General features: G+C 55.1%; 1 protein-coding gene and 1 long non-coding RNA gene across 6 annotated transcripts in view; one reads left to right on the top strand and one right to left on the bottom strand.

The window, feature by feature from the left end:
• ZMIZ1 (zinc finger MIZ-type containing 1) overlaps positions 1-24,013 on the top strand; it is a 229,032-nt gene that overhangs the window by 107,381 nt on the left and 97,638 nt on the right. For all 5 annotated transcript variants that reach the window (XM_064487995.1, XM_064487994.1, XM_064487996.1 and 2 more), the window contains 2 exons: positions 16,160-16,268; positions 22,393-22,506. In XM_064487995.1, the coding sequence (XP_064344065.1) occupies positions 16,209-16,268; positions 22,393-22,506 (174 nt within the window). In that variant the 5' untranslated portion in view covers positions 16,160-16,208. The remainder of the gene's footprint in view (positions 1-16,159; positions 16,269-22,392; positions 22,507-24,013) is intronic.
• On the bottom strand, positions 1,621-2,987 carry LOC116155759 (uncharacterized). Its single transcript, XR_004139598.2, has 4 exons — positions 2,846-2,987; positions 2,433-2,593; positions 2,084-2,254; positions 1,621-1,912 (listed from the first exon to the last, which is right to left on the bottom strand). It is a non-coding gene; the product is annotated as an uncharacterized LOC116155759 (long non-coding RNA).

The raw sequence follows: 24,013 nt of genomic DNA, 5'->3' as shown, positions 1-24,013 counted from the left end.
GGAGCAGAGGCTGCTGGGAGGCCTGACTGTTCTTGGGAATTCATGGCATGTCTGCCTGTCACAAGTACCTCAGTAGGGAAGATTTGTGGGTGAGCTTTGCAATTCTGTTTTCTCGGTGGATTATAAATCAGCTGCGTGCACGCCCTGGATGCTGCCAGTCCAAGGTGCACATGTGTGCACACCCACGTCCATGCACAGAAACGTGGTCCAGGTCCTGCCTGCCATTCCCCAGGGTGGGAGAAGGTGCTGTCTGGGGAGCCGAGCTTGAGGAAGGGAAAAACCCAGGCCTCTACTTGCAGGATCCCAGAACTCTCCAGAATCAAGGAGTCAAGGCTGGGAGGCAGGATGTCCCAGTGGTTGGAGAAGTAGCATACCTTATGCATTAGTGTGAACTCAGGAGTCTGCTTGGCTGGCTCCAAACCTTGTCCCTACAACTAACCAGCTGTGTGCCCCTGGCCATGTTGCTTACAGAGCTCTGTGCCTTGGTTTCCATATCCGTGAAATGGAGCTAATTGTCGCATGAACTTCATAGGGTGGTTGAGAGAATAAAAGAAGTAAATGTGTGTACAGTGCTTAAAACAAGTCAGGTGCATAGTGAGAGCTCAGGAAGGCCTGGCTATCGTCATCTTCACCATCATCAGTTAAGAATATACCTAGATTTCGTCATCAGACGGGGGCTTGAATTCTCTCTCTGCCTCTTGCTCGCTGTACGAATGCGGGCTTGCTTCTGAGCCCTCAGTCCTCATCCATAAAGTGGACTGTTACTACCTACTTCATAGGACTGTCTGGCCTTAAAAGAGATAAAGCTTACAAAGGATGCACTGTGAGGCCCTCAGGAAGCGTCAACCAGTGCTACGTCTGGCTCGAGGTAGAGCGTAGAGACTGGAGCCTCTGAGTCGGAGCCTCCCAGTAGCTCTGCTCTGGGGCCAGGCTTCCTGGAGAATGTTTAGATGCAGGGGGGATGGAGGGAGGCTCTGGGGAGGGGAGCGGAGCTGAGGGGAGGGGAGAATTCCAGGAACTTCTATCTCCCTTTTGCCACCAAGGGAGTAAACCGCTAGCCTGAGCGACTCTCCTCCCCCTGCCCCTGTCACTCTATCCACCCCTCTCCTGAAAACAGGCTTGGAGACTGACAGGTGTGACTCACAGCTCTGCCACTCACTTACTGGGTGGCCTTGGGCAGGTCACTTGACCCCTCCATTCCCTCCAGCCGGGCATAATTGTGTCCGCTTCCCCCAGCAACTGGGGAAAGAGTTCAGTGAGACAGTGCGTGTGGCACAGGGCGCCGTGGGGTAAGCGCTCTGCAGATTCGATCACTGGCTCCTCTCTGTCTCCTCTCCTCTCCTCCTCCCACTCACCCCCACCCCTCCCACACCTGATGCACGGGTGGCATCTTCCCAGGCCAGACATTGAAACGTTTCTCTCCGGGCAGCCGGGCTCTAAAATCCACGAGGCGCCTCTGGAGCCACGTGAGTGAGCCTGGAGGCAGGGAGGTGACAGGAAATTCAGATCCTCTCTCTTCTAACGCAGTTCCCCTGTGCCAGCCACACAAGGCTGAAGCGTGCTGGACCGTCGGTCAGCCACCCACCCCAGATCCTTTACTGCTCCCTTGAGGTCCTCGGGTGCTGTCAAAAGCAGCATTTTTTACCTGCTCAGCCATAAAGCCCTGGAAAGCGGTGATCTGAGGATGAGTAGCTGCTTGCACCAGTGCCGAGGAGAGAGACAGGGACCGGGGCGCACGATTTTGCAGAGCTGACATTTTTGCACCTCTCCCACCCAGCTCACTGCCTGGGCAGGCGGGACAGTGAGACCTTGGCTGCAGATCATTGTCGGGAGCATCCCAGGCCAAGCCTTGGTCTCCCGGCAGAACTCTGGAGGCTGGACTTCTCTGTTGCCAAGGAAACCAGTGTGTTCCCTGGAAAGGAAACCACAGTGCCTTTGGCTGTTAAGACACCCCCCTCCTTCCCCCACCAAAAAAAAAAAAGAGTTCCCTCCAAAACTGATTTCCCCAAAAATGTCGAGTCGGCAGCCTCCTGCCTCCTCCCTGAGCCTGCTATAATTATAGAAGATGAAATCTGCCCCTGACCTTGTGCTTTTCACCTCTTTTTTAAACATTCCACTGTAGCATGAGGACATGTTTTGTTTTTTCTTATTTATCTTCCTCCCATGCCAGCTGGGGCTCCGAGTCCTTCTCTCCTCTTGTTGACTGAAGCCAGAAGGGGAAGGACTTCCACTTTTTTCTGTTGTTGTTGTTCAGCTGTCAGCAAAAAGAAAATAAGCAGGTTATATTTGGAAAGCAGAGGGTCTCAGCCACCAGATCGCTATGTCCAGGGCAGGTCACAGCCTTGTATCTCCTCACGCAACAAAGGCTTGAAATATGACCCACAGATTTTCAGAGAGATGGAAGCTTTTGCAGGAGGCCTGTCTTTACTCACACAGACTTTTAAATGCCTTTGGAGGATCATGGGGAATTCTCCACTGGTTAGGAAAGGGATGGTTCTAGAAAAGGATCCTCTGGAACACCGCTACAGCAGAGCAGTCTGGTGGAGGCAGGGTCTGGAGGACTCACGTGTCGTTTCCATCCATCTTCTGATCCCTGTGCAAGGAGGTAGGGAGCTTTCACCCTGTTCCACAGACAAGGTGCCTGGGCCTCAGCAGAGGTTTTGAGATCGGCTAAGAAGTGGAGTTGGGATTCACAGCCAAGGGCCCAGGGACCCCGTGGGTCAGTTCATTAGGAGACAAAACAAAATAGGAAAAAAAGGAGAGAGAAATGTGGCCAGGGTTCATTTCAAGATCCCTGATGTTTTGCAGGGGAGACAGTTAGGGAAGGAGAAGGATGTAAACAGACCTTGGTCCTAGACCCAGACACGCTTCTCCCCGTCTCGGGCCCGGGTCTCCCCCTCTGAACAACTGTCTCAGGCCTGATGCCTCTGGAGGCCCCGCCCAGGTCTGTCCCATGGTCAATGTTCCCAGAGCCACTTTGTTTTGGTGATCTGAGCAGTTAATTTTTCACCTAGAAGGGACTCTCTGTTCCGTAAGTAATTTTAAACAAATTCTGTTCCTGTCCCTGCACTTCCGTGGGGGAAAAAACAAGACCCAGCTGGGTTTTCCACCATCCTCAGCAGACAAGGATTTGCAGGCAGTAGGCGCTCCAGGCCGTCCGCCCTGAGAGCCCTGGGCAGCAGGGTCTGGCGCTCTATTCAGGGAAACAGCCACAAGGGGCACGATGACCCGACCTCAAGTCAAGCAGATGAGTCCCAAACAACCGTCTTGCTGGGCCTTGAGTCCCTTTCGGCCCCATTCTGGGCTTTTGACAGATCTTTCCTGGTAATTCCTGAACCCCTCTGTCAGATCTTGCTATTAGCATGAGGCTCTCAGAGTGTAGAGTAAACTAATGAATTACAGCATGATTACACAGCACATAATTAACTTTGTAATTAATATGCAACTGCCACTTAAGCTAAAACACTGCTTATAGAGACGTACGGCAATAGTAAATCACAGGTCAGAAATAGCACTTTGGAATTTTCAAAAGAATGAGCGTAAGCAGGGAATCACTTAAGGCAGCAGGGCGAGTTAATTAAAAAGCAGATGAATAGTGAGCGTCCTGCTTCATCTCAGTACCTTCTCCCTTAAGAAAGACCCCAATGCCGCCCTGCCAGGGGGCTGGCCAGGCCTGGTCAGAAGGGCCCTGGGCATGTGTGGTTTTATTTCCAAAATAAACAGGCCTTCCTTGCCCCAGCCCAGCCCACCCCCATGTCTTGGCCCTCTGCCCAGCCACACCGCCCCTGCTAGGCGCCTGGCTCTGCCCCTCCACTTCCAGAAAGTTTATGGCACTGCCCCCAGCCCAACTCTGGGCCTTCTAGGGTCTAGCCCCCGTGGTGGGCACTGCCAGCAGATCACTAAGTACAGCTTGTCTGCCTTCCCCTGGATTCTAGGCTTCTGGGACTCAGGGGTGCCATCTCTTTTGTTGTTACTTAATTATTCCTTTCTTCCTCACCCTCCTCCCAGAGCATTAAAGCTAGAAACCACCTTAGGAGTCGTCACACCCAGCGCCCACTTCACCAAGGCCAGACAGTTGAGGGGCTGAGGGTTACGGTCACAGGGCAATGTGGGCCCTGAGCTGGCGGGCATTCCTCCCCTGCATCCTGTTCTAGCCCTGTATAGGGCTGGGTGGGCCTTTGAAGTGAGTCAAACCTGGGTTCCAATCTCAGCAACCCCACCGCCCCACTGTGTGACGTTAGGCAAGTTACCTAACCTCTCTGGGCCTCAGTTTCCTCATGTGTAGTCTGAGCAATGATGCCTACTTCCAGGGGTCCGTGTGGGAATTAGGTGAGAAAAACATGAGTGAAAGGGCCTGGTGCAAAGTGAGTGCTCACTAAATCCTGAGTGTCCCCTGCCGTCCTCAGAGGTTTAGAGGGTGCGGGAAGACGCACGTGACATCTCAATCAGTCCCATCCTTCAGGGGCTGAGAAAACAGGCCCGAGAGGTCAACCGTGCGTCCACAGCACCACACATGTAACTAGCATGATGGGGCCCCCCGAGAACGGATGCGTGTCCAACCTGTCCACATGTCCAACTCTAGGCCGGGCACAGCCAGGGCAAAGCTGGCACGGGGCAGTGCCCAGCGGACGGCTGAACTGGAGCTGGGCCGTGTGCAAAGCCGCTTTCCCAGCCCCCAACCCCTGGATGGAGTGGAGGTAGCTTGATTTAGGGGACGGATGCCGGGCTCTGAAGTCTGACAGACAGGCTCGAGTCCCAGCTTTGCCATTTTCTGATCTTGAGCAAGTTCCTTAATCATTTTGAGTCTTATTTTTCCCATCTGCAGACGATGCGAATCATTCTGCGTCGTTACAAAGATAATTCACAGAAAACACCAAGTGCGCTGCCGACACACAGCAGATGCTCTGTGATACCTGTTACTGTTCTTCTTGTTCACAATTATGAACACGGCGACTTCTGAGTGGTTGCTGGATGGCTACCCACGCCCACAGCCCCAGGGAGAGAACACAGGCCTGTGCCCTCCCTTTAGAGTTCTTGGCTTAGGTGGGGCAGGAGAGCCAGCCTCCCCAGCCAACCCAGTCTCTGCCTCGGGCACCTCAGTTGACATTCCAACTCTGGCCTTTGCCCTTCCAGAAAGTGACCCAGGCCTCTCTCCTCTGGACCTGGGCCAGCCTTGCTGGGGGTGGGCAGCTGCAACTCCTGCCTGGTTGGGTACATCAAGGTGGTGGTGGCTTCATGAAGCTTGCCGTGATATTGGATTCAGAAACCAGGGTCCCAGTCTTCTCGGGCAGTGGGTTTCTGATCTTGGTGCAGAGGCCCTGTGACTTCTCTTCCCTCAGACACTTCAGTATCTGGTCCCCCAGCCTGTCAGCCTGCCCATCTTCCTCTGCAGTCTCTCTCCCTGCTTTTCAGCCTCTTCACCCTACAGCCACTCCTCTTAGGTCGGCATTTGTCAAAGCCATTTCTGGGGAAAACTAGCTCTGTGTGATTTTCAAATGTGTTTAGCGAAAAAATTGTATTGTGCTCTGGTCACTTTGAAGAAGGCCAGATTCTTTAAGGCCCTTCGACTGCCAGTGTGACTCGTACTCTCCCAACGAGGGTGGGATATGCAGCTTCTCCCCAGCCCACCTGACCAGAGTCCTTCATTCAGGGGGGAGCTCACGAATCCGTGTCCAGGGCACAGACCTCAGGCCAACTGGTCTGGGGTGTGCTGGCCCCTGCCCCCCTTTTTTCCTGGAATAGGCAGTGTGCCCCCTCCGGTTTCCCTAACTGGACAGACTCCACATGGGCATCCAGGCGCTGCTCTGGAGTAGTGGTGCTCAGCTTACACTTCCCAGAGCACTGACCCTATCCCTCCTTCCTTCTGGAACTTTCCACAACTGGCTTTTGCCTCAAGGACAGATCCCTCCCGCTCCTAAACCCGGCATTGTGGCCGGTGGGCACAGGACTCCTGCCTCAGCCACCCACATCCTCTGAGGCCTGGCACCGAGCCCACAGGGTGGTTCCCAGAGGCACCCATGCGAGGGACATGGAGCAGGCAGCCTCGCCCCCACCCCTCCACCAGAGCCCTGGCCCCTTTCATTGTTGCATCAGCTGAGCTTCTGCCTAAGGTGTTGTTGCAAGATTAAAAAAATAAGTTTCAAAAATAGGTTTAAAAAAAAAGTTGAAGGTCTGCAGTGTCTAGGGTGGTGGCTTTTAACTCCCGCTCGCCCCCCAGCAAGCACCGGCTCCTCTCTGGCCCTGGCTTCCTTCTGCTGTGATGGAGAAGATAAGGCCCACCTGCCCCTGTGTAGAACCCGTGCCCACATGCTTGGGGCTGTGCTCAGTGCTTCCTATTCACTAACTCTCTTAACGAACGCGGCAGCATATGCAGTCGGTACCATTGTTGTTGCCTCCCTTTTACAGATGGGGAGACGGAGACAGACAGAGGGCAGCGTTTTGCCCCATGTCACAGAAGCTAGATAGTGACAGAGCCAGGATTTGAACCCAGGCAGCCTGCTGGCCTTAACCGCTAAGCTATACTGCCCTGGGGAAATGAGGTAATGACGAGGGTCAGGTGGGGTTGTGACACCAGTGCTTTGTAAACTGTAGAGTGCCTTGCACAGTTAGAGTGTCAAGTCAGCACACATTTTTGGAGCACCTAGGGTGAATTTTTGTCTCTCAGCAGACATTCAGAAAGCATGTTTTCAGGTCGCCTGTGGGGTACCCAGCTTGTCCCTGGAGGGTGCCAGGGATGGGACCCCCACTCCCAGCCTGGGTCGGAGGTGGCCTAGTCCCTGAGTAACCTCATGCCCAGAGAGTCCCTGAGTGCAGATGAGATGACAGGCAGGGTGATGGGCACCAGACAAGGCTGACTTACCCCCTGTACATGAGCCTTCTAGAAAGAGGCAGGACTTGTGCCAGCGTCAGCCCAGCTGGGATGCCAAAAATCCACACGGAGCCATGAGGACTTCACAGGGCTTCTGCAGAAAAATCCACAGATGTTTCCCAGTGGGAGCAGAGCCCCTGCTCTGGGCCAGCTTGGCATGGCCTGCCATGATCTCCCTGTCCTTGCCCTCCCCCACCTCGAGGCTCCTGAAGCTCCTCCAGGCAGGCCCCCACCCTAGCTGTCTGTGGCTGCAGGCCTGCCCTAGACAGGCACCTGCAGGGGGTACCTAGACATGGTTGGGGCAGAAAACGCTGAGAAGTTCAGGGTAGCCAGAGCTCCCGAGGCCTGAATATAGGTCCTGGCCCCACTTCTGACCCAGAACAGGTACTTCAAGGCTCTGCCTTGCCTCCACCCCCACTGCTGCCCTGGGCCTCAGTTTCCTCATTATGTAAATGACAGATCTGAGCAAATCCCCAGGTCCATTCTAGATCTAAGCCAGGAGGACTGTCCCTAGAGCTGAAGCTGTTTAAGAAATCTGCAGGATATTTACAGCCTTCTAGAGGACACCAGATAGTGGTCAAGGAACCGTGGCTCCATCTCCAGCTTCATCCCACCCTGTGTCCTCTGAGTGCCCTCGGGAAACTGTTTCCACCCTCCCTCTTCTCCACTTCCAAAGCGGGGAAGGCATCTGAGTCTTTGGAATCGCCTTGAGACAAAGCCAGGCCAGAGCCACTGCACTGTCCTGGGGAAGGCCTGCGGCCCGGGCCCAGCACCAGACAGCGTCAGGCAGGACTGGGACTCCCTGTCTCAGCACTGTCCTCCATCGGCCAGCAATGACAGTCACCTTTCTCACATGCAGGGTAATTGGGACCAGAAAAGGAAATGTGAGGAAGGCTAACATATTCCCATGGAGAGCATGATGCAGTAGAACATGATGGGTGGTGTAACCAGGTTGGGGTTCAAGTCCTGCCACTGCCACTTCTCAGTAGTGTGACCTTGAGCAAGTCTTTGCACCTACGAGCCTCATTTTCTTCATCTCCCGGGTGGTAATAATGATAGGCACATATAGGTCCAGTGGTTGTTCAGTTGTTCAGTATCTCTTTGCATTCTGAGCAAACAAAAAGCAGAGGTGGCATAGCCTTGGGGACGAGAGAAAACCCAGCAACCTTATCCAGGGCTGAAGCTGGCCCTCCTTCCCCTTCTGGGGAGAGAAGCTGTCAGTGAAAGTTCACTGTGAGGTCATGGATTTGGAGTACCGCCAGAGGGTGGCAGGAGAGTTTGGCCTCAGGGGCGTGGCCTGAGCCTGTTGAGACGTCACATGCCCCAGAGGGATGAGGCACACTGGAGCGCAGCTGGGATTCCCAGCACAGCGTGGGCCGGGACAGGGGCCAGCACCTTTGTCAGGGCAGCGTCGACACCCGTTCTCCCAGGCCGGTCATCCTCCCCTCTGGATTAACTCTTGTGTCCCAGAACAGGCTGTCGGGCAGACACAGCTGTGTGGGGCTGGCCCTCAGAAAGCCCTGACTCTGAAACACCCAGGGGACACTGTGTCATCCCATTAACACCATTGACACTGGGGGTGACTGTAGACGAGGATGAGCACTGGGAATTGGGTCATGGACAGAGGTGGGCCCACCCTTCTGGGAGCCTCAAGTGCCATGCCAGAGCGTCTGAACTCTGTACCGCCAGGTATGGAGCCCTGTGCAGTCTTGGCATAGGGGCACTCCTCCGAGTTGAGGAGGGGGAACCAGATTTGGAAGAGCTGTTGTCCGAGTTAGGATTTCCCTCTTCAGAGCACTGTGCCCTGCGCGACTTTACTTACTCAGATTCTCAGCCCAGTGGGGCAGGGAGGGGCTGTACCTTGCTTTTGGACAGATGAGAACACAGGCTCAGGGAGATAAAGTGCCCTCCCACAGCCTCACAGCCAAGACAGTCTGGCTCTCAGGGCCCACCCCCTGCCCAGGGGCCTCGCCCTGTGCAAGGCCACAAGCTGGCCCCAGGGCCTGTGCCAGTTGCCCCGGCCAAGAATGGGCAGCAGCTGGTGCTGGTCAGCTGCCTGGAGCTGCCTCTTCCCTCCCTCTCCCCTCTCATGTTCTGTCCCTCTGCCCCTCCTCCCTGACTTCCCTGGGGTAGGGCACAAAGTCACTCTGACTGTCTGCGCTTCACCACCACCCTCTTCCTCTGACTCCAGGCAGGAGGATCGGGAGTGGAAGAGTCACCCGCTCTGCGACCACAGTCAGCTGCAGCACCTCTCTGAGCTCCTTTGCCTTTAAGATGAGGAAGGCATTAAACTGTATCAGTGCTGTCTTAACCTCAGTCACTTTTGTACTGTTTATACCCTGTTTAAAATGTTTCTTTACTCCATTTAGGTCTGCCATCCCTCCCTAATTTAACCCTATCCTAAATAATAATATCCAGGAACTCTCCAGTGATGATTGTTCTAGTCCACATACTCCACTATGAAAATGCAAAAGCTTTGCCCATGGACCACCTAAAACCATTCTTGTTCCACCAGTGGTACAGGTTTCACTCTTTGGGAACCCCAGACTGGGTTATCAGAGTATCTCTCAGTCTAAGATCTTCTGATTCTGGCTGGGTCATTGGGTTTTCAGCTTTTGCCACTCTGGGCTGGACAATGGCCATCCATCCATCAAATGAGGATTGCTGAGCACCTTCTGGGTACCAAGCCCCAGGCTAGGCTCTGGGAGTCCATAACCGGAAGACATCCCAGCTGACGGGGGAGATGGCTGCAAAGATACCCTGCTGGTCTGGTACCACCAAGATGGGGGTGTGTGACAGGGGCACTGGGGACATAGGAGTAGAAGTGAGTGGCTCTGCTGGAAGAAACCAACCAAGAGGGCAACCGTTGAACCAGCCTTGATGGATGAAGGGGGTCAGGCATTCTGAGCTGGGCAAGGGGGCAAAGAGGTGTGATCTCCAGAGCACAGTCCAGGAGATAAGGAGCAGCTCCACATGGAGGACATGGGATGCAGCAGGGTAGGAGGTGGGGGCAGGCCAAGGAGACCCGGACTGACACTGTCATGTGCAGGTCACCGCTGAACCCAAGGCCCCCGACATCTGCCCCTTTTGGAGTTTGAAGGGTAAAGGGGCTGGCTGAGATGGTCCCCTGGAACCCCAGGCTCTCCCACCAGGCTGAGCAGCAGGCAGATCCCAAGCTCCCTGGCCCTAGCGATGTCTCGGAACGCAGCCTCTGCTCTGCAGACTGTAGGTACAGCCCCCCACCCCTGCTGCCGGCACTGCTCGCCCCGGGGGATTGAGCTGCAGATGTGCACGGTGATTGAATCGTTTCTGCACACCGCTGCTCACACAGCTCCCCTGGGGGCCCGCCACTTGCCTATGCAAGCTGTCAGGAGATGTGTGTGCTTCATGAGTCTGGGCCAGCACTCGAGTGCGTGTACCTACACTTAAGTGTGCAAAGGAGGTACTTAAGTATGTGGAGTGTGCACACACATGTGCAAATGCCTCTCCCCTGGATGCATGTGTGTTAAGTGTACCAGTTAACTTGCTTCACCTCAAAAGTAAAACACACTGATGTTAGTACCACTGATGTCAGCCTGCCACCCTAGGGAGCTGCCTCCCGAGCTCCAGCACTGCCCTTCCCATGGGGCAGCTAAGAGCAGCCCCCTCCCCATTTCTAGGGAGGAGCCTGCTGAGGGCCACATGCCACTCCAACGTTTCAGAGGCCCAGGCTCCTCCTTAGACCCAGCGAGACGAGTTCCAGTGCCTCTCGGCCCTTGCCTCCTGGTGTCCCTCCCCTCCTTCGGCCCCTGCCTCCCATCCTGTCACAGGAGGGTACAGGACCAAGTGGTCCCCAGGTGCCCATTCAGCTCTCAACAGTCTCGCCTCTGAGCAGCCCTGAGAGCCTCTGGCCTTTCCTGAGCAGGCCTTCTGTGATCCGCTGAGGGCGAGCTCGCCGGCGCCCCCCTGGTGATGATAAGTGCAAAATAGAAGCTCTGCCCTTTCAGTAGCCCCCCCGGGAGTTGGGAAGACAGGGCCAATCCAGATGTCACCATCAGAAAACCTGCCCACACGCAATTAAGCCGAGCATAAGCGCAAGGAAAAGTGTGCAGCAGAGAAAGATGCAGCATTTTCAGTCTTAGGTGACCCTGGCACAGCGGCATTCCCAGCGTGTCCTGGGCCTGCAGGCTTCGCAGTCCTGGAGGTAAGCATTCCACGCTTGTCTGAGATGGCGTTTTCCGAACAGCTGGAGCTCCTCACACCGACATCCTAAGATGTTGGATTTTGAAGGGCTGAGAACCGCTGGCCAGCCTTCATTTTACAGATGGGAAAACTGAGGACTGGAGGAAGGGACCGCAGGGGGTTGACCACCTGAGCACCCCCGCCATTCCGAGGCAGACATGTCAGGAAGGGCCGAGGCCGTGGGTGCACGCAGGGCCAGGCCAGAGTGAGCTCTGCTTGGGAGGGGGCCCGGCTGTGGTAGGCTCTGGAGCTGCAGCCACCACGGATGATTTGCAGCCACTTGTGGAGTCTTAGAGGAGGCCAGGCTGGGAGGAGGGAGGCAGCAGCCAAGCCCAGTGATGCTCCTGCAGCGGAGGGCGACCTCTGCTGGCCGCTGAGCGCTCGCCACTTCCCGACACTGGCCGGCATGCAGGGAGCCCAGCAGCACTGGGAAGGCCTTGGAAGCAAGTGGATGGGTTTGGGCAGGTTGGGTGGAACCAGGGGAGCATCTCTTTGGGTCCAGGCACAGCCTTGGGTGAGGACTTCCAGGAGGCTCTGATCTCCAGTCTTGGAGGAATGGAAAGAACGACATATGAATGGTTAGAAAGGCAGGGGGTTTGAATCTCAGCTCAGCACCATCCTGGCTGTGTGACCCTGGGCAAGTCCCTTCACTTCTCTGAGCCTTTTAGGATTAAGTGAATTAGCAACTCACAAGGCCTGGCCTGGTGCCTGAACAGAGCGGGTGTGGAACAAATGGAAGATCTCAGGCTGCTACCTCTTGCCCCCATCCTTCAGCCTGCCTCTTTTCTCCAGGCCCAAGACATTCAGCCTTCCAGGCCTTGACCCTTTCTCTGAAGGGGCTAGAGCTGCCAGCCCCGTCCATTCCTAGTGTTAGTAACTCCAGTTTTCCGTTGATCTTGGTGGTTTAAAAATGTCACCTGATCTGTGAGTGTCTCCTTAATCAGCCAGACATCTTGTTCTTTTATAGATTAAGACATACATGGCACACAGTTGTCCCTGTGATCTGTGATGTCTCTCCTCTCTACCCTCTGGGTCTCGCCGGTATCCCAGGCCCGGCCGTTCATTCCTGGTTCCTACAACATGGAGCCCTGACCTGGAGAAAAGCCCCCCTGGGGTCTAGACTCAGCCCAGATGTGCCATGTGACCTTAGACACATCACCTGTGGGCCTCAGACTCCTGAGAATAAATTAGCTAAACTCAGGGTGGTGGGAGACCTCAAAATACCTTTGGCCAATGACATTCTAAGCATCTTTGAATCCAGAAGCCAACTCAGTCCAGCCATTGGGTGCCAGACCAGGGTTGCCCGTGAGCCAGAGTGGAGATGGACCCAAACTTGGACAGTCTGTCTCCCCTCTACTGTTTGCTTCCTCTGGTGAGACCTGTAGCCCTGGCCATGGCTCAACAGGGGAGGACAACCTCAGGGCCCCCAGGGGCTCTCTGGGTGGGTCTGGACTCCTGGTGCCTGCTTGGGGCTTCCCTGGGTGGGCTGAGCATCTGTAGGCCCCAGAAACAATCTGTCAGTCATTCGGCAAGGATTTATCAAGGCCCCACCAGGTCTCTGACCCTACAGACAAAATGCTGTGCCCATCCAGGGAAAAGTTCCTACTTAAGAGGCAGAGCCTCGTGAGGCCACCTAACCCCTGCTCCTCACCATCCTGCTCTACAAATGGGAGGAGCCTGCTCAAAGCCCTTCTGTCCGGGAGCACGCAGGTGCTCACTGCAGAGAAGGAGGGCCCTGATGAGAGAGCCCCAAACCTCCACAGTGCAGATTTCCACCCCTCTGGGCAAGCAGCTTCATCAACAGCACCCCCTGCTGGCCACTTGGGCCGGCCCTTTGTCCTGGTTGGCTGCCGCCTGCGGACAGGGGATTGAAGCCTGGGGCTTCTTTATGCTTCTCTTCAGGCTCCTCCTGAGCTAGTTTAATGGGTCTCTTTGGCTCAGCGTCCCTGCCCCACTGGCTGTGGACACAGCACTCTTTAACTGGGACCTTGGTGGTCATTGTTCACTCCTGCCCCAGGTGAGGGCTGAAAAGGCCTAGCTCCCTGTGTACCATGTGCCTGGGAGACCACCAGGGACACTTCCACTCAGGTGGTGTCTGGCATCGGGAACTGAAGTGGCCTCACCAAAGATGGCATTGTCTCATTCCTGTTCTGCCCCCCCCCCCCATGTCCCTGCTTCCCCCACCATGGCTTGTCCTTGGCCCTGGGAGCCCTTGTCATGGGAGCTCTGGGTGAGGCTCTGTGCAGGTAAACTCAGGAGGAGAAACTCAGCCCCAGCTCGGGAGGCCTGCAGGGGTAGCAAGGGGAGTGACACTCGTCACTGCTTCTCCCTGGACACACACACACTTACGGCACTGCAGCAGCCTCCAGTGGGCACCCCTGGACTATACAAAAGTTTAGGGAAAGCCAGGATTCTGTAGCCCCTGCTACTATAAGCCCTGAGCCTCAGTTTCCTCATCTGTAAAGTGGGGATATAGTAACAGTGTCTATATCCAGTGCCTGGACCAGCACCTAATTTATAAGAGGAGAGCAACAAATAGTCACCTAGTAGGTGACATGGAATGGGTACAGGCTTGGACCAAGAGTTCCTTGAGCCCAAGAAAATGATTTCGTTATAATCTCTCCACACCCCATAGATCTAGTAGGGTATAAAATATTGACAGTATTTCCTGAGTGAGTTGGAAGCATGTGTGGATGGGCAGTTGGAGAATAAAAATGTTTGGATGGATGCATGGATGAGTAGATGGAAGGACAGATGGATGAACAGGCATCTAGACAGGTAAATGATGGAGAAGTTGGATGTCTGGGTGTCTAAATGTGAAAAGTGAGGTGAATGGAGGTTTGCTGGTGGGGTGAGTGTGGAAAAAATCAATGTGGGGGCACTACCCCCATTTTTACCTCTTTGCTGCAGAGCACCAAGATCAGGTGAACCCAAAAAGGATTTATCCAAGTACAAATGCCCGAATGACCTGGAAGCTCCACTTCTAGGAGTGTGTCCTCTAGATTAATTCGCACCTGATGATGTGACCAGTATAAAAGGTGATCCTCCAGCACTGTTTGTAGTAATAAAAATCTGGGGACGGCTCAGGCCTCATCACTCGGGCTGGAATGTGAGCCCCTGAGCAGAAGGGCCTTGTCTAGGGCCTCAGGTGTTAGAACAGCACCTGGCGGGGGCGGACGTTCAGATGGGCAGTTGGACAAATGATTCATCAGTACCTGGGATACTGTGCTGCCATTAGAAAATGAAAAGACTCTTTATGTCTTGATGTGGAATAAATTTTGAAATGTTATTAAGAGGGGGAAAAAAGCAAGGTCCTGATAGTGTATATAGAATACTATTGTTTTATGTTTTAAGGGGTGACAGAGGATAGTACACATAGATATTTGCTTCTCTGAGTCCCTCAGGAGGCGGATGATAGTGGTTCTCTCCAGAAGTGCCCCTGGGGGCAGGGGACAAGGCCAGCACTTCACCGGACACCCGTGATTTTTGAACCATGCAAATGAGTTGCCTTTTCAAGTACAAATGGAACAATGAGACGTGCTTTAAAGGAGCCGTGCGGTGAGGAGCTCCTTGGAAGAGGACCAGGGCTTTCTTCCCAAGGCTGGGGCCAGGCATGCTGTTGGTTCCCTCAACCAGGGTGCTCGTGCTGGGGGCAGAGAGTCAGGATGTGGTTTCAGGACAGGCAGACAAACACAGTCCAAGCTCCTTCTGGCCCTGGGAACTTGGCAGATCTTGGACCTCAGTTTCCTCATCTGTAAAATGGAGATGGTTCCAGTCCTACAGAGTAGATGTACGGAGTCAAGGAGAGAATGCAAGGGCCCAGCCTACAGAAAGTGCTTGGCAGATGGGACCTTTGGTGACATGACCAGAGACGAGGGGCCTGAGTGTTGCAGGGTAGCAGAGAAGGCCAGGGGCCATAGGTCTCTGATCAGCGCCCTGTGTCTGACCCATGTGTCTGCAGCCTGAAATGCCCACTGGGTTCTGGGAGGGGAAGCTCAGCCAGCAACGGGCAGACTCCTGCTTTGGCTCAAGGACCTGGACTCCTGAGCAGTTGGTGAAACAGAGCTGAACCTCTCCCTTCTCTCTCTGCCTCTCTGCCTCTCCCCCTCTGTCTCTAGCTCCATCTCTGCCTTTGCCTTCATAGCCTCCCCGGAGAGGCCTGGGGACCCCAGGGACTTTGGGGAGCCCAGAGGGCTTCTTCTGCGTAGCCTCCGCCTACCCCCCAGAAGGAAGTCACACTCACGCTCACATTCCCCGGGCCCAGCGCCATTCAGGTAGAGTGAGCCTGGTGAGTGTGACATCCATGTACCCCGACCACTCGGCCATGAACTAGCATTCAGAGCCCCAGTTCCTGGTTTGGGCGCTGGCACTGGCTCCCTGTGCCACCCCAGGTAGCCCCCTACCTCTCTCGGAGCCTCAGTCTCCTTATCTGGAAAAGGGGTGGTGGTGCTAATTGCTGCCCTCCTTCTTTCCCAGGAGAGCAAAGGTTAAAAATAGAATTGTGCTTTGTAAAGTGTGCAGAACTCTAAGGCATGGGGGACTCAGGAAGGGCACGTGGCACCCACGACCGGATTGTTGCCCTTACACTGCACACGCAGCGAAGGTCGTCACATGGTACGCTCCCCATGTACATGTGCACGCGCGCGCGCGCACACACACACACACACACACAGCCACATGGAGTGGGCTAAGCCCTGAACTGGGAATCAGGCTGGGGCTGCCGTCCACACCACCGCCACCCAACACGTGTGTGTGTAGAAATGCGTGTAAGCAAGCGTGCAGTTCCATGGCCCATGGGGGACATGCCTGCCCACTGCTCACATAAGCCACCCACCCAGGAGCACCTCCTGCCCTCAGCCCAGGTGGGGTTCTCCCAGGGCTGAGTGTAGGGAAGGGTTGGGCGGCCATGGTCACAGTTCCTCCTCCAGAGCGAGGCTGTCGGGGCAGAGGGCCCTGGAACCTGCTGGGAGCCACTGGGCCCAGCATGCCTGCGTGGGGGCAGGAAGGTGGCTACAAGGTTGGCGGGCCTGGCACAACCCTAATGACACCCGCTCTTCTGTGTCTTCACAGGCTGGACAACGTTCATGGCTCTCGGGTAGAACCCAGCGAAACGGCCAGAATGAATTCTATGGACAGGCACATCCAACAGACCAATGACCGACTGCAGTGCATCAAGCAGGTGAGTGTGTGGCCTAGGCTCACTCCTCCTCCTCTGCCAGCCTGGCACAGCTGGCGAGGGCAGGGCAGTGACGTGCTAGACTACACTGTGTAGCTGAGCACCCAGGTTGCTGGGTGGAGGTGACGGTAGGTGACAGCTGACTGCCTGAGGCTCCCGACCACCCTCCTCGTGAGAATGTGGCTGGTGTGGACCGGCCTAACACTGGCATCACACACTGGGGTTCAGATGTCAGCTCTGCCCTGTCCCTTTCGATCTCCTCCCAGCTGTGTGACTTTGGGCCAGTGTCATGCCCTTTCTGGGCTCTGCTGTGCATTTTGGGCTATTTTGAGGATGCAGTGAAGTACCTAATCTTCCCAGACCCGAGCTCCCCTCCCCTCTGCTTCGGTGGTTCTCTGTAAAGAAACAGAAAAGGAAAGGTCCTGGGAAACTCGATCATCTTACAGAAAAGGAAACCAAGGCACGAATGGGGAAGGGAGTCACCTGAAGTCACATAACCCAGCCCCACTGTTGGCCAGGAGGGCCTCATTCCAGAGGATGCAAGGTCCCCCTCCTGCCTATGCTCACACCAAGCTTAAGAGGCAGTTTGCCTGCCAGGACCCTGTCTGGATTGTTCAGAGGTGGAGAACGTTCTCAGTGGACTCAGAGGTCCCACTTTTAAGACGCCTGGGTGAGCCTGGGCAAGAGCGGGTGCCCCCCAGTGGTGACTAGGAGTGGTGCGCCTGCCCTCTGAACTCAGCCTCCCTGCAGCCCAGGGTGGCAGTGTCCCTGCATAGACTCTGGAGTGTTATGTTATACCAGGAGGAAGCAGATATGCTGGAAGGGGCATGAGCTTTGACGTCAAACAGGCTTGGGCCCAAATCCTAACTCCTCTGTGTACCCATGGTGTGATTTCTGGCTTGTCCCTCTGTTTGTCTGAGCCCCGGTTCCTCCAGTCAAATGGGGCCAATGAGGCTGACCTCATAGGATGCTGTGAGGATATTATCGGTGAAGCACGTAGCCCAGTCTGGCGCATAGCAGGCAGGTGACCAGCTAATACGTCTCAGCGACAGGGAAGGGAATGCTGCTTAGGCGGGCTTAGCAGGCAGCTCAGGTAGCCCCCATAGGCCTCCGGCCTCAGGACCCCAGCCAAGCGGGGGAGGGGGGGCTTACAGCGTCACCCCGACCCAGCCTGCCTTCCCTGAACACCAGGGCCCAGTGGAGCTGAGGCTGGTCCATGGGAATGAGAGATGTGTGTCCTTTCATTAGCATCAAGCAAAGCAATCTCGGAAGCCTGTGCTGGGTCTGAGGAGAGGAAATTGAAGAAGACTTGTTACAGATTGAACTCAGCCGAACAGCTCTCCCAAATGCCAATTATGCCTCTGTTCACAGTCATAGAATAGAAACCAGACGATGGGCTCCTCCTCCCCAGCCCTTCCCTCCTCCCCAGCCCTTCCCTCCTCCTCCTTCTCCTCCAGGCTCTGCGGAGCTCTCTCCCAGCTCTGCCTTTGACCCAGTTTCTCCTGCCCATGAGGGATCAGCTGTCAGTGGCTCCACCCCTAAAAATACAGTCAAGCCCCTGGGCCTGAGCCCTTTATGTGCGGGCCACACAGCTCTTCCTAAAACCTGCTCACAACTTGACTTTTCTCCCTATGTCTGATTCTGCATCACCAGAAATTGGGATGCCCTTTACTCCCTGGACCTCCCAGGGGTCTAGCATAGGCAGAGCCCCACCCAGAGGCAGCCCTCTCGAAGCAAGGTACCCGGGTCTCAGATTTACCAGTCAGCGAGCCTGAGTCCCTGGTCCACCACTCACTGGCCTCCTGACCTTGATTAAGTTGCCACTTCATCTCCAGTCGTCTGTAGAATGGGCATCTTGATGCGCGCCCAGCCAGTGGGTCCCTGAGAGGCTCAAAATCCAGGGATTGCCTCCGCTGCTTTCCCCCAGCCTGCCCCCCACACACATGTGCACCCACACACACACAGCTCTGCTTTTGAGCCAGACAGCGGCGCAAGTGTGAGGGTGAGCTGGATGTCCAGATGCCCCCTGGGCCATCCAGAGCTCCCTGCGTCATCCATGCCCTCTCCCGCACCTCCGGTCACACACAGTTCAGCACTGATGTCTGTCTGCTCCACAGCCTCCCCAGAGGGCAGCTGCTACTGGCTGAAGGCTGTTGATTCTCAGATGCCCAGTATCCTAATCAGAAGAGAAAAGTCTGCATGCTCTGAGGAGGATGCATGTGCTGGCGGTGCCTCCCTCTGGCTGGTAGGGTTACAGTTCCCATCAGGGGCCTCACAACCTCGAACTCTTGGCCCTGCCTCACTTCGACTGCGCACCTTTCCCTCCCCACCCACCCTGGTTCTACCTGCTGCTGGCACTCGCCAGCCCCTGTTCACCCTGCTGTCCATCTTCCCTCCAGGCCCCTGGCTTAGCTGCCCTTGTGCTTTCTTAGCCTTGGGTACTGGAAGAATCAGTGCCTTCTTTATAATGTGCTCCACTCAGAGGTCACAGGCACATCTGGGCTCCACATGCAAATCCATGCAAATGAGCTAATTCCTGCACAGCAGCCCTCCCAAACCCCAGGTGCCCTTTTGAGTATCTGCACCTCCCATTTCTGAGCCCCAACTTTCCTGGACACCCAGCTCCCTCACCCATCCTGCTCTTTCTACCTTAAGCTATAGGCCCTGTGGGGTATATGCATCAGGTCTCCCACCAGGCTGAGTTCCTTGGGTGGGCCGTATTCATCTGTAAGTTAGCAGAGCCCAGGCCAGGGTAGGGCCCAAATATGTTGGAGAAGAACAGGGGAGAAGTGGCCTGATAGGTGAATAGCTAAGGGAATGAATGTGTGGGTGGATGGATGGACATATGGATGGGCAGTTAGGTGGGTGGATATAGATGATGAATAGATAAATAATGAGTGAATGGATAAGTGGGTGGTTGGATAGATTCTGGATGGATAGGAAGTTAGATGAATGGATGGATGAGTGATGGATAAAGTAGTGAATGGATGAATGGGTAGGTGGGCAAATGGATAGACGCATGGATGAATTGATTCATTTTTGGATGGATGGGTGAGTAGACAAATGGATGGATCATTTGATTCACAGATGGATTGATAAGAAGATGCATTCATCATCACTTGGTCTGAGTAGCCAATCCCTAGAGTGGGCACTGGTGTCCCCTACTCCTACCCCAGCAGGCTCAGTGGCCAGTGGATAGAGCCCAGATCTTTTGAGGAATTGAAGAGATGGGCAGGCTTCCTGGTAGGGGATGAATTATTAGTAGCATCCAGTAACAACCACAGCCAGGTAGGCCTCTGCCTATGATTCAAATCTGGACATCCCCAGCTCCCATCTCCAGACCATCAAAGGCTGGCCAAGCTCACAACCACCCAGCCCTGGCCCCTCCATGTGGCATTGGGGACCTGTTCTGAAGCTGCCAGATAGCTGGCCTGCTCTAGACAGACCATCCTTTGGACAGCTAACTGCTCACCAAACATCTCTGCTTGGACCTGGCCTTGTGCCTGTCTTTGGGGTTCTGGAGGTGAATGGGGCACTAATTCTACTCTCAAGGAGCTCATAGGAGAAACAAGAAACCACACAGAGACCCTAGCATACTGACCAAGAGCAGTCTTCACCTGGCACCTGCTCTGCGGTGGGGATGTCATTGCGTATGTTGTTTCTAAACTTTGCAGCAACCCTGCAAACTGTCCCCATCCCATTTTGCAGATAAGAGATATCTGAAGCTCAGGAACACACCCAGGGCTACATGACTCAGTGGCTGAGATGGGGTTTGGTCCAGGTCTGTCCTGTTCATCACGTTGCATCTCTTAGTCTCTGTACACACCAGTCACCTTGTAGTCTAAATGGACGGCTGAAGTACAGAGAAGGGAGGAGGTCTGGCCAAGGCCATGGAGCCGCCGAGCAACAGCTACTCAACGGGATGCCGGACATCCTTCTACCGATGAGTTGCGCCCACGAGTGACCACCCATAGCCCAAGCTGAAGGCCATGAGAGCTGGCTGGGGCAAGGGTGGAGAAGCTCCCAGGTGGACTGGCCAGATAAGGGAGGCTGGGTGCCTGGGGGCCAGAACAAAACTGGGCCCCTGAGACTGGCCTCAGAGGCCACTTGGAAGCCCAGAGCCCTAGGAGGTGGTGCCAGGGTTGGGTGCTGTGGGCAGGCAACTCTGAGAGCGCCATGCGGTGGTCACTGACCCTGTTAATTGGGTGTGACATCATGTAAATAAACGGAATAACTCGGTTAGCAGAGGGAGGCTGCTGGGCAGGGAATTAACTGATTTGCATGGCTTTCCACACAGAGACCAGATGCTGCCTGTGGCCTTGGAGAGGGCGTGTTTTAGAGGGCACAGGAGGCAGAGGTGAGGGCCCACTGCTGCCCTCTCAAGGGGGACGCTTCTACGCGTGGAAGTTCTCCTGTCTTCCACAGATCACGTGCGGGGAGCTCTGTCTTTAAAGAAAGAGCTGCATGTGCAGCCAGGGCTGGGAGCTGGTCAGTGCAGCTGTGCTTCCAGCGGAGCCTTTGGGGGGCAGAGTCAAGTCCAAGGGCAGCCCCACTGGGGAGCACCCCACGCGCCAGGCGCTTTGCCAGACATCGTGTGAGCCTCGTCTTGTTTACTCCTCACCACAGCCCCACCGCGGCGGCCTGTGCTGCTGCACACTTGCCCTTTTCTTTCCTTCGTCTCTCCCTCTCCCTTTTCTCCCCCAGAGGGAGGATAGAACAGTTTGTTTCTTTTTCCTCCATCCATTTTTAAATCTTGCCTCACACAAACCACGTTGTGATAGCAGTCATAACGCCCTGAACAAAACAAAAATTCCTGCCACCAAGCTGTGATCTGTCATCCCCATTTTCCAGATGGGGCGGCTGGGGCTCGGAGAAGTGAGGGGCTGCCCTAGGTCAGGCGCTAGTTGTGGGTGAAGGTGGTGTGACTCCAGAGTCTGGGCCCCACAGGGAGTCCCCCAGCACATCTGCTCACTTCCCAATTCTGGGTCCTGGCAGCTCCTAAGGCCCCTCTCTGCTTTGGCTCCAAGGCAGACTCAGTGCTGCATGTTGGGGGAGAGTGGCTGCCCTGGGGACAGCCCAGTCTCTCCCAGCACCAAGGACATAAGGATGTCAGAAGGCACCACCATCCCCTTTGCAGCTGGCTTATACTCCAACCCCTGTGGATAACTTCTAGGTGTCCTGATGGAAGACCCACAGGCAGTCACACCCAGGCCTGGAGTCCCAGCTTAGCCCCAACCTGTTCCGTGACCTTGGACTCAGTGCCTAACTCTGGCATTGCCTGGGAAGGCATGGAAAAGTGTTAAAGAAGGAAGGGGTAACATGGAAGCCACCCCTCCCCCACCCCCACCAGCCCCTTGGCCTGGCTCTGAAGCAGAATCTAGAGGACTTGCTACCAGACTTCAGTCTCTGTCAAGTCGGATCCCATGACTGGGCGGGGCCTGAGCTCGGGCCAGGACCACTCTCAACCATGCCAGCATCCCCCCTCCTGCCCCCGCCCCCAAGCCCAGCCAGACTAGGCCCAGGAAATCTGAGTTTGGAGAACAGGAGAGGCTAAACCACATACACCCGACCACGCTGTGACAATTACCTGGGCACAGTGTGCTTGAGTGCATCTTCCCTGCTGGGTGTGGCCTGGAGGCCTCTTTCTGACCCCCTTCACGCTAGTGGTGCGCAGAGCTGGGCTGTGGTGGTGATGGTTAGTGAGAGGATGAGGGGAGGGGCCTCATCAAGAAGGAACCTCCAGGGCCCGTCTGTCCTGTCAGGGAGAGCCAGCCCCAAGTATGGGAGCCCGGTGCCTCCCTCCTGAACCCCGCAGGCTTCTGCCCCCGCTGCCAGCATCCAGAAAACATTTTAATATCTAACATCACTTCCCTTTTCTAGAACTTGGTTTTTCTATCTTTGCAATGGGGCCATTAATCCCCATCCTGCCAGGGACAGGGATGGAGGTGGGGATACAAAGCAAAGGTGGATGAGAGGGAGTTTGAGAAAACTCGTTAATCCTGGCCTGCCCCTTTCTGTGTCTCCTCCCAGGGAGACCCGGGGTCTCCACCGCCCCAGACTCCCACACTCTAACCTGTGCCGGCCTCACTCCTGGAGCCTCATGCTGCCTCCTTTCCCTCTCCCACAGCACTTACAGAACCCTGCCAACTTCCACAATGCCGCCACAGAGCTGCTGGACTGGTGTGGAGACCCACGAGCCTTCCAGCGGCCCTTTGAGCAGAGCCTGATGGGCTGTTTGACGGTGAGTGTGCACCCCCCCCACCTGTGCTTGCACCCAGGGAAGACGGCTGGGGGCCAGCATGCCTATCCAGGTGCAGATAACAGAGGATGAGAGCGAAGAAGGCTGGTGCTGGAAAGGAGGGCCCTTCTGTGTATACCCCTGACACATGTACACCCACAGGGAACCTGGTCTGATGGGGAGACAGAGTCCTCAGCATTACTTGGGTTCTCCACACTTGAGAAAGACACAGGTCCTACTTTAAGAAGTTCCAAGTCTGATGTGGGTAAATGTTTCATTATAAGTAAAGCAGAGAGACTCGTGAAGGGTTTTCATCCACCTTTTATCCAGTCATTCATTCATTCACTTAGGTAAACATCTATTGAGCTCTTTTTATAGTCATCCATCCATCTAGCTATTCATATAAGCATTTTTTGAGTTCCTATTACATCCACCCATCTATCCAAATAAACACTGATTGATCCCTCATTTATCATATGCAATCCCCTCTGCTAAGTCCTGGGAAACTGAAGATGAATAAGATCTTGCAAAGCCTGATTCCCTTTCTAGTCAGGGAGACAGATGTAGACAGGGACCGCTGAGAAAATCGTGTACAGGTTGGAGACAGCACAGAGAAGGGAAGCATTATCTGCCTGGCTTGGGGGGCAGGTGCAGAAGACTGAGAAAAGGGAGCCCCTGACACACTTGCAGGAGTTTGATATCCCTGCACCAGCGCTGAGGGCAGTGAGAGTGTCCTAGGCACATGGAACGGGACACGCCAAGGCCGAGATATACAACAGAACCCAGGGAACTGAAACGAACTCAGCTTGGTAAGGGTCTAGGATGCAAACTGGGCAGGGGCCAGGCCCAGAGCTGGTGGTACGATTTGCCAGGCTTAGAAGCTTACCAGCTGATAGCCACGTGGAAGGAGCTTGAAGCTTGTGAGTGTCCCCAGCCACATGAGCTGTATCCGTAAGTGTGAAGGCATCAGCAGTCAGGGAGGGTAGCTGCTCAGAAGGTCCTGAGTCAGCTTTAAAAGGAATGTGGGTAAATTGCTGAGGAGCCCGGCTACCCCAAGGCTTGGGAAGGAGGGGGCCGAGATGGATGCCTGGCCAGATGCGAACGGTGGGTAAAATCCAAGGGCACCATGTGAAAACTTCCAGACAGGTGAGAGGCAAAAGGCCCACATGGCCTGCACTGGAGCAAAAGAAGTAGTGATGTTAACGTGGCCCATCACTGCAAAGCACCTCTTCCGGGGCTGATACTGAGCGTGGCCCGCTGGATATGCCCTCTCACTGAATCCACTACAAGGCTGGTCCTGCCTTCTTGCCCATTTTATAGAGGTGGAAACTGAGATGTTGGGACTGACTGACTTCCCAAGGTCACACAGCCAATTAGAAGCGGACCTGGGATTCGAGCCGAGACCCATCTGCCTCTAGAGGGGATGCTCCTGGCCATTAGGGATGCCAAGCAGGGATGCAGCCAGGACCCTCCTGGGGCTCCTCCATTTGTCTGAAGCCAACACCATCTG

Source organism: Camelus dromedarius, chromosome 8, assembly GCF_036321535.1.
Source record: "Camelus dromedarius isolate mCamDro1 chromosome 8, mCamDro1.pat, whole genome shotgun sequence".
In the NCBI taxonomy this organism is placed as follows: domain Eukaryota; kingdom Metazoa; phylum Chordata; class Mammalia; order Artiodactyla; family Camelidae; genus Camelus; species Camelus dromedarius.
This window is presented reverse-complemented; position numbering and strand designations above follow the sequence as displayed.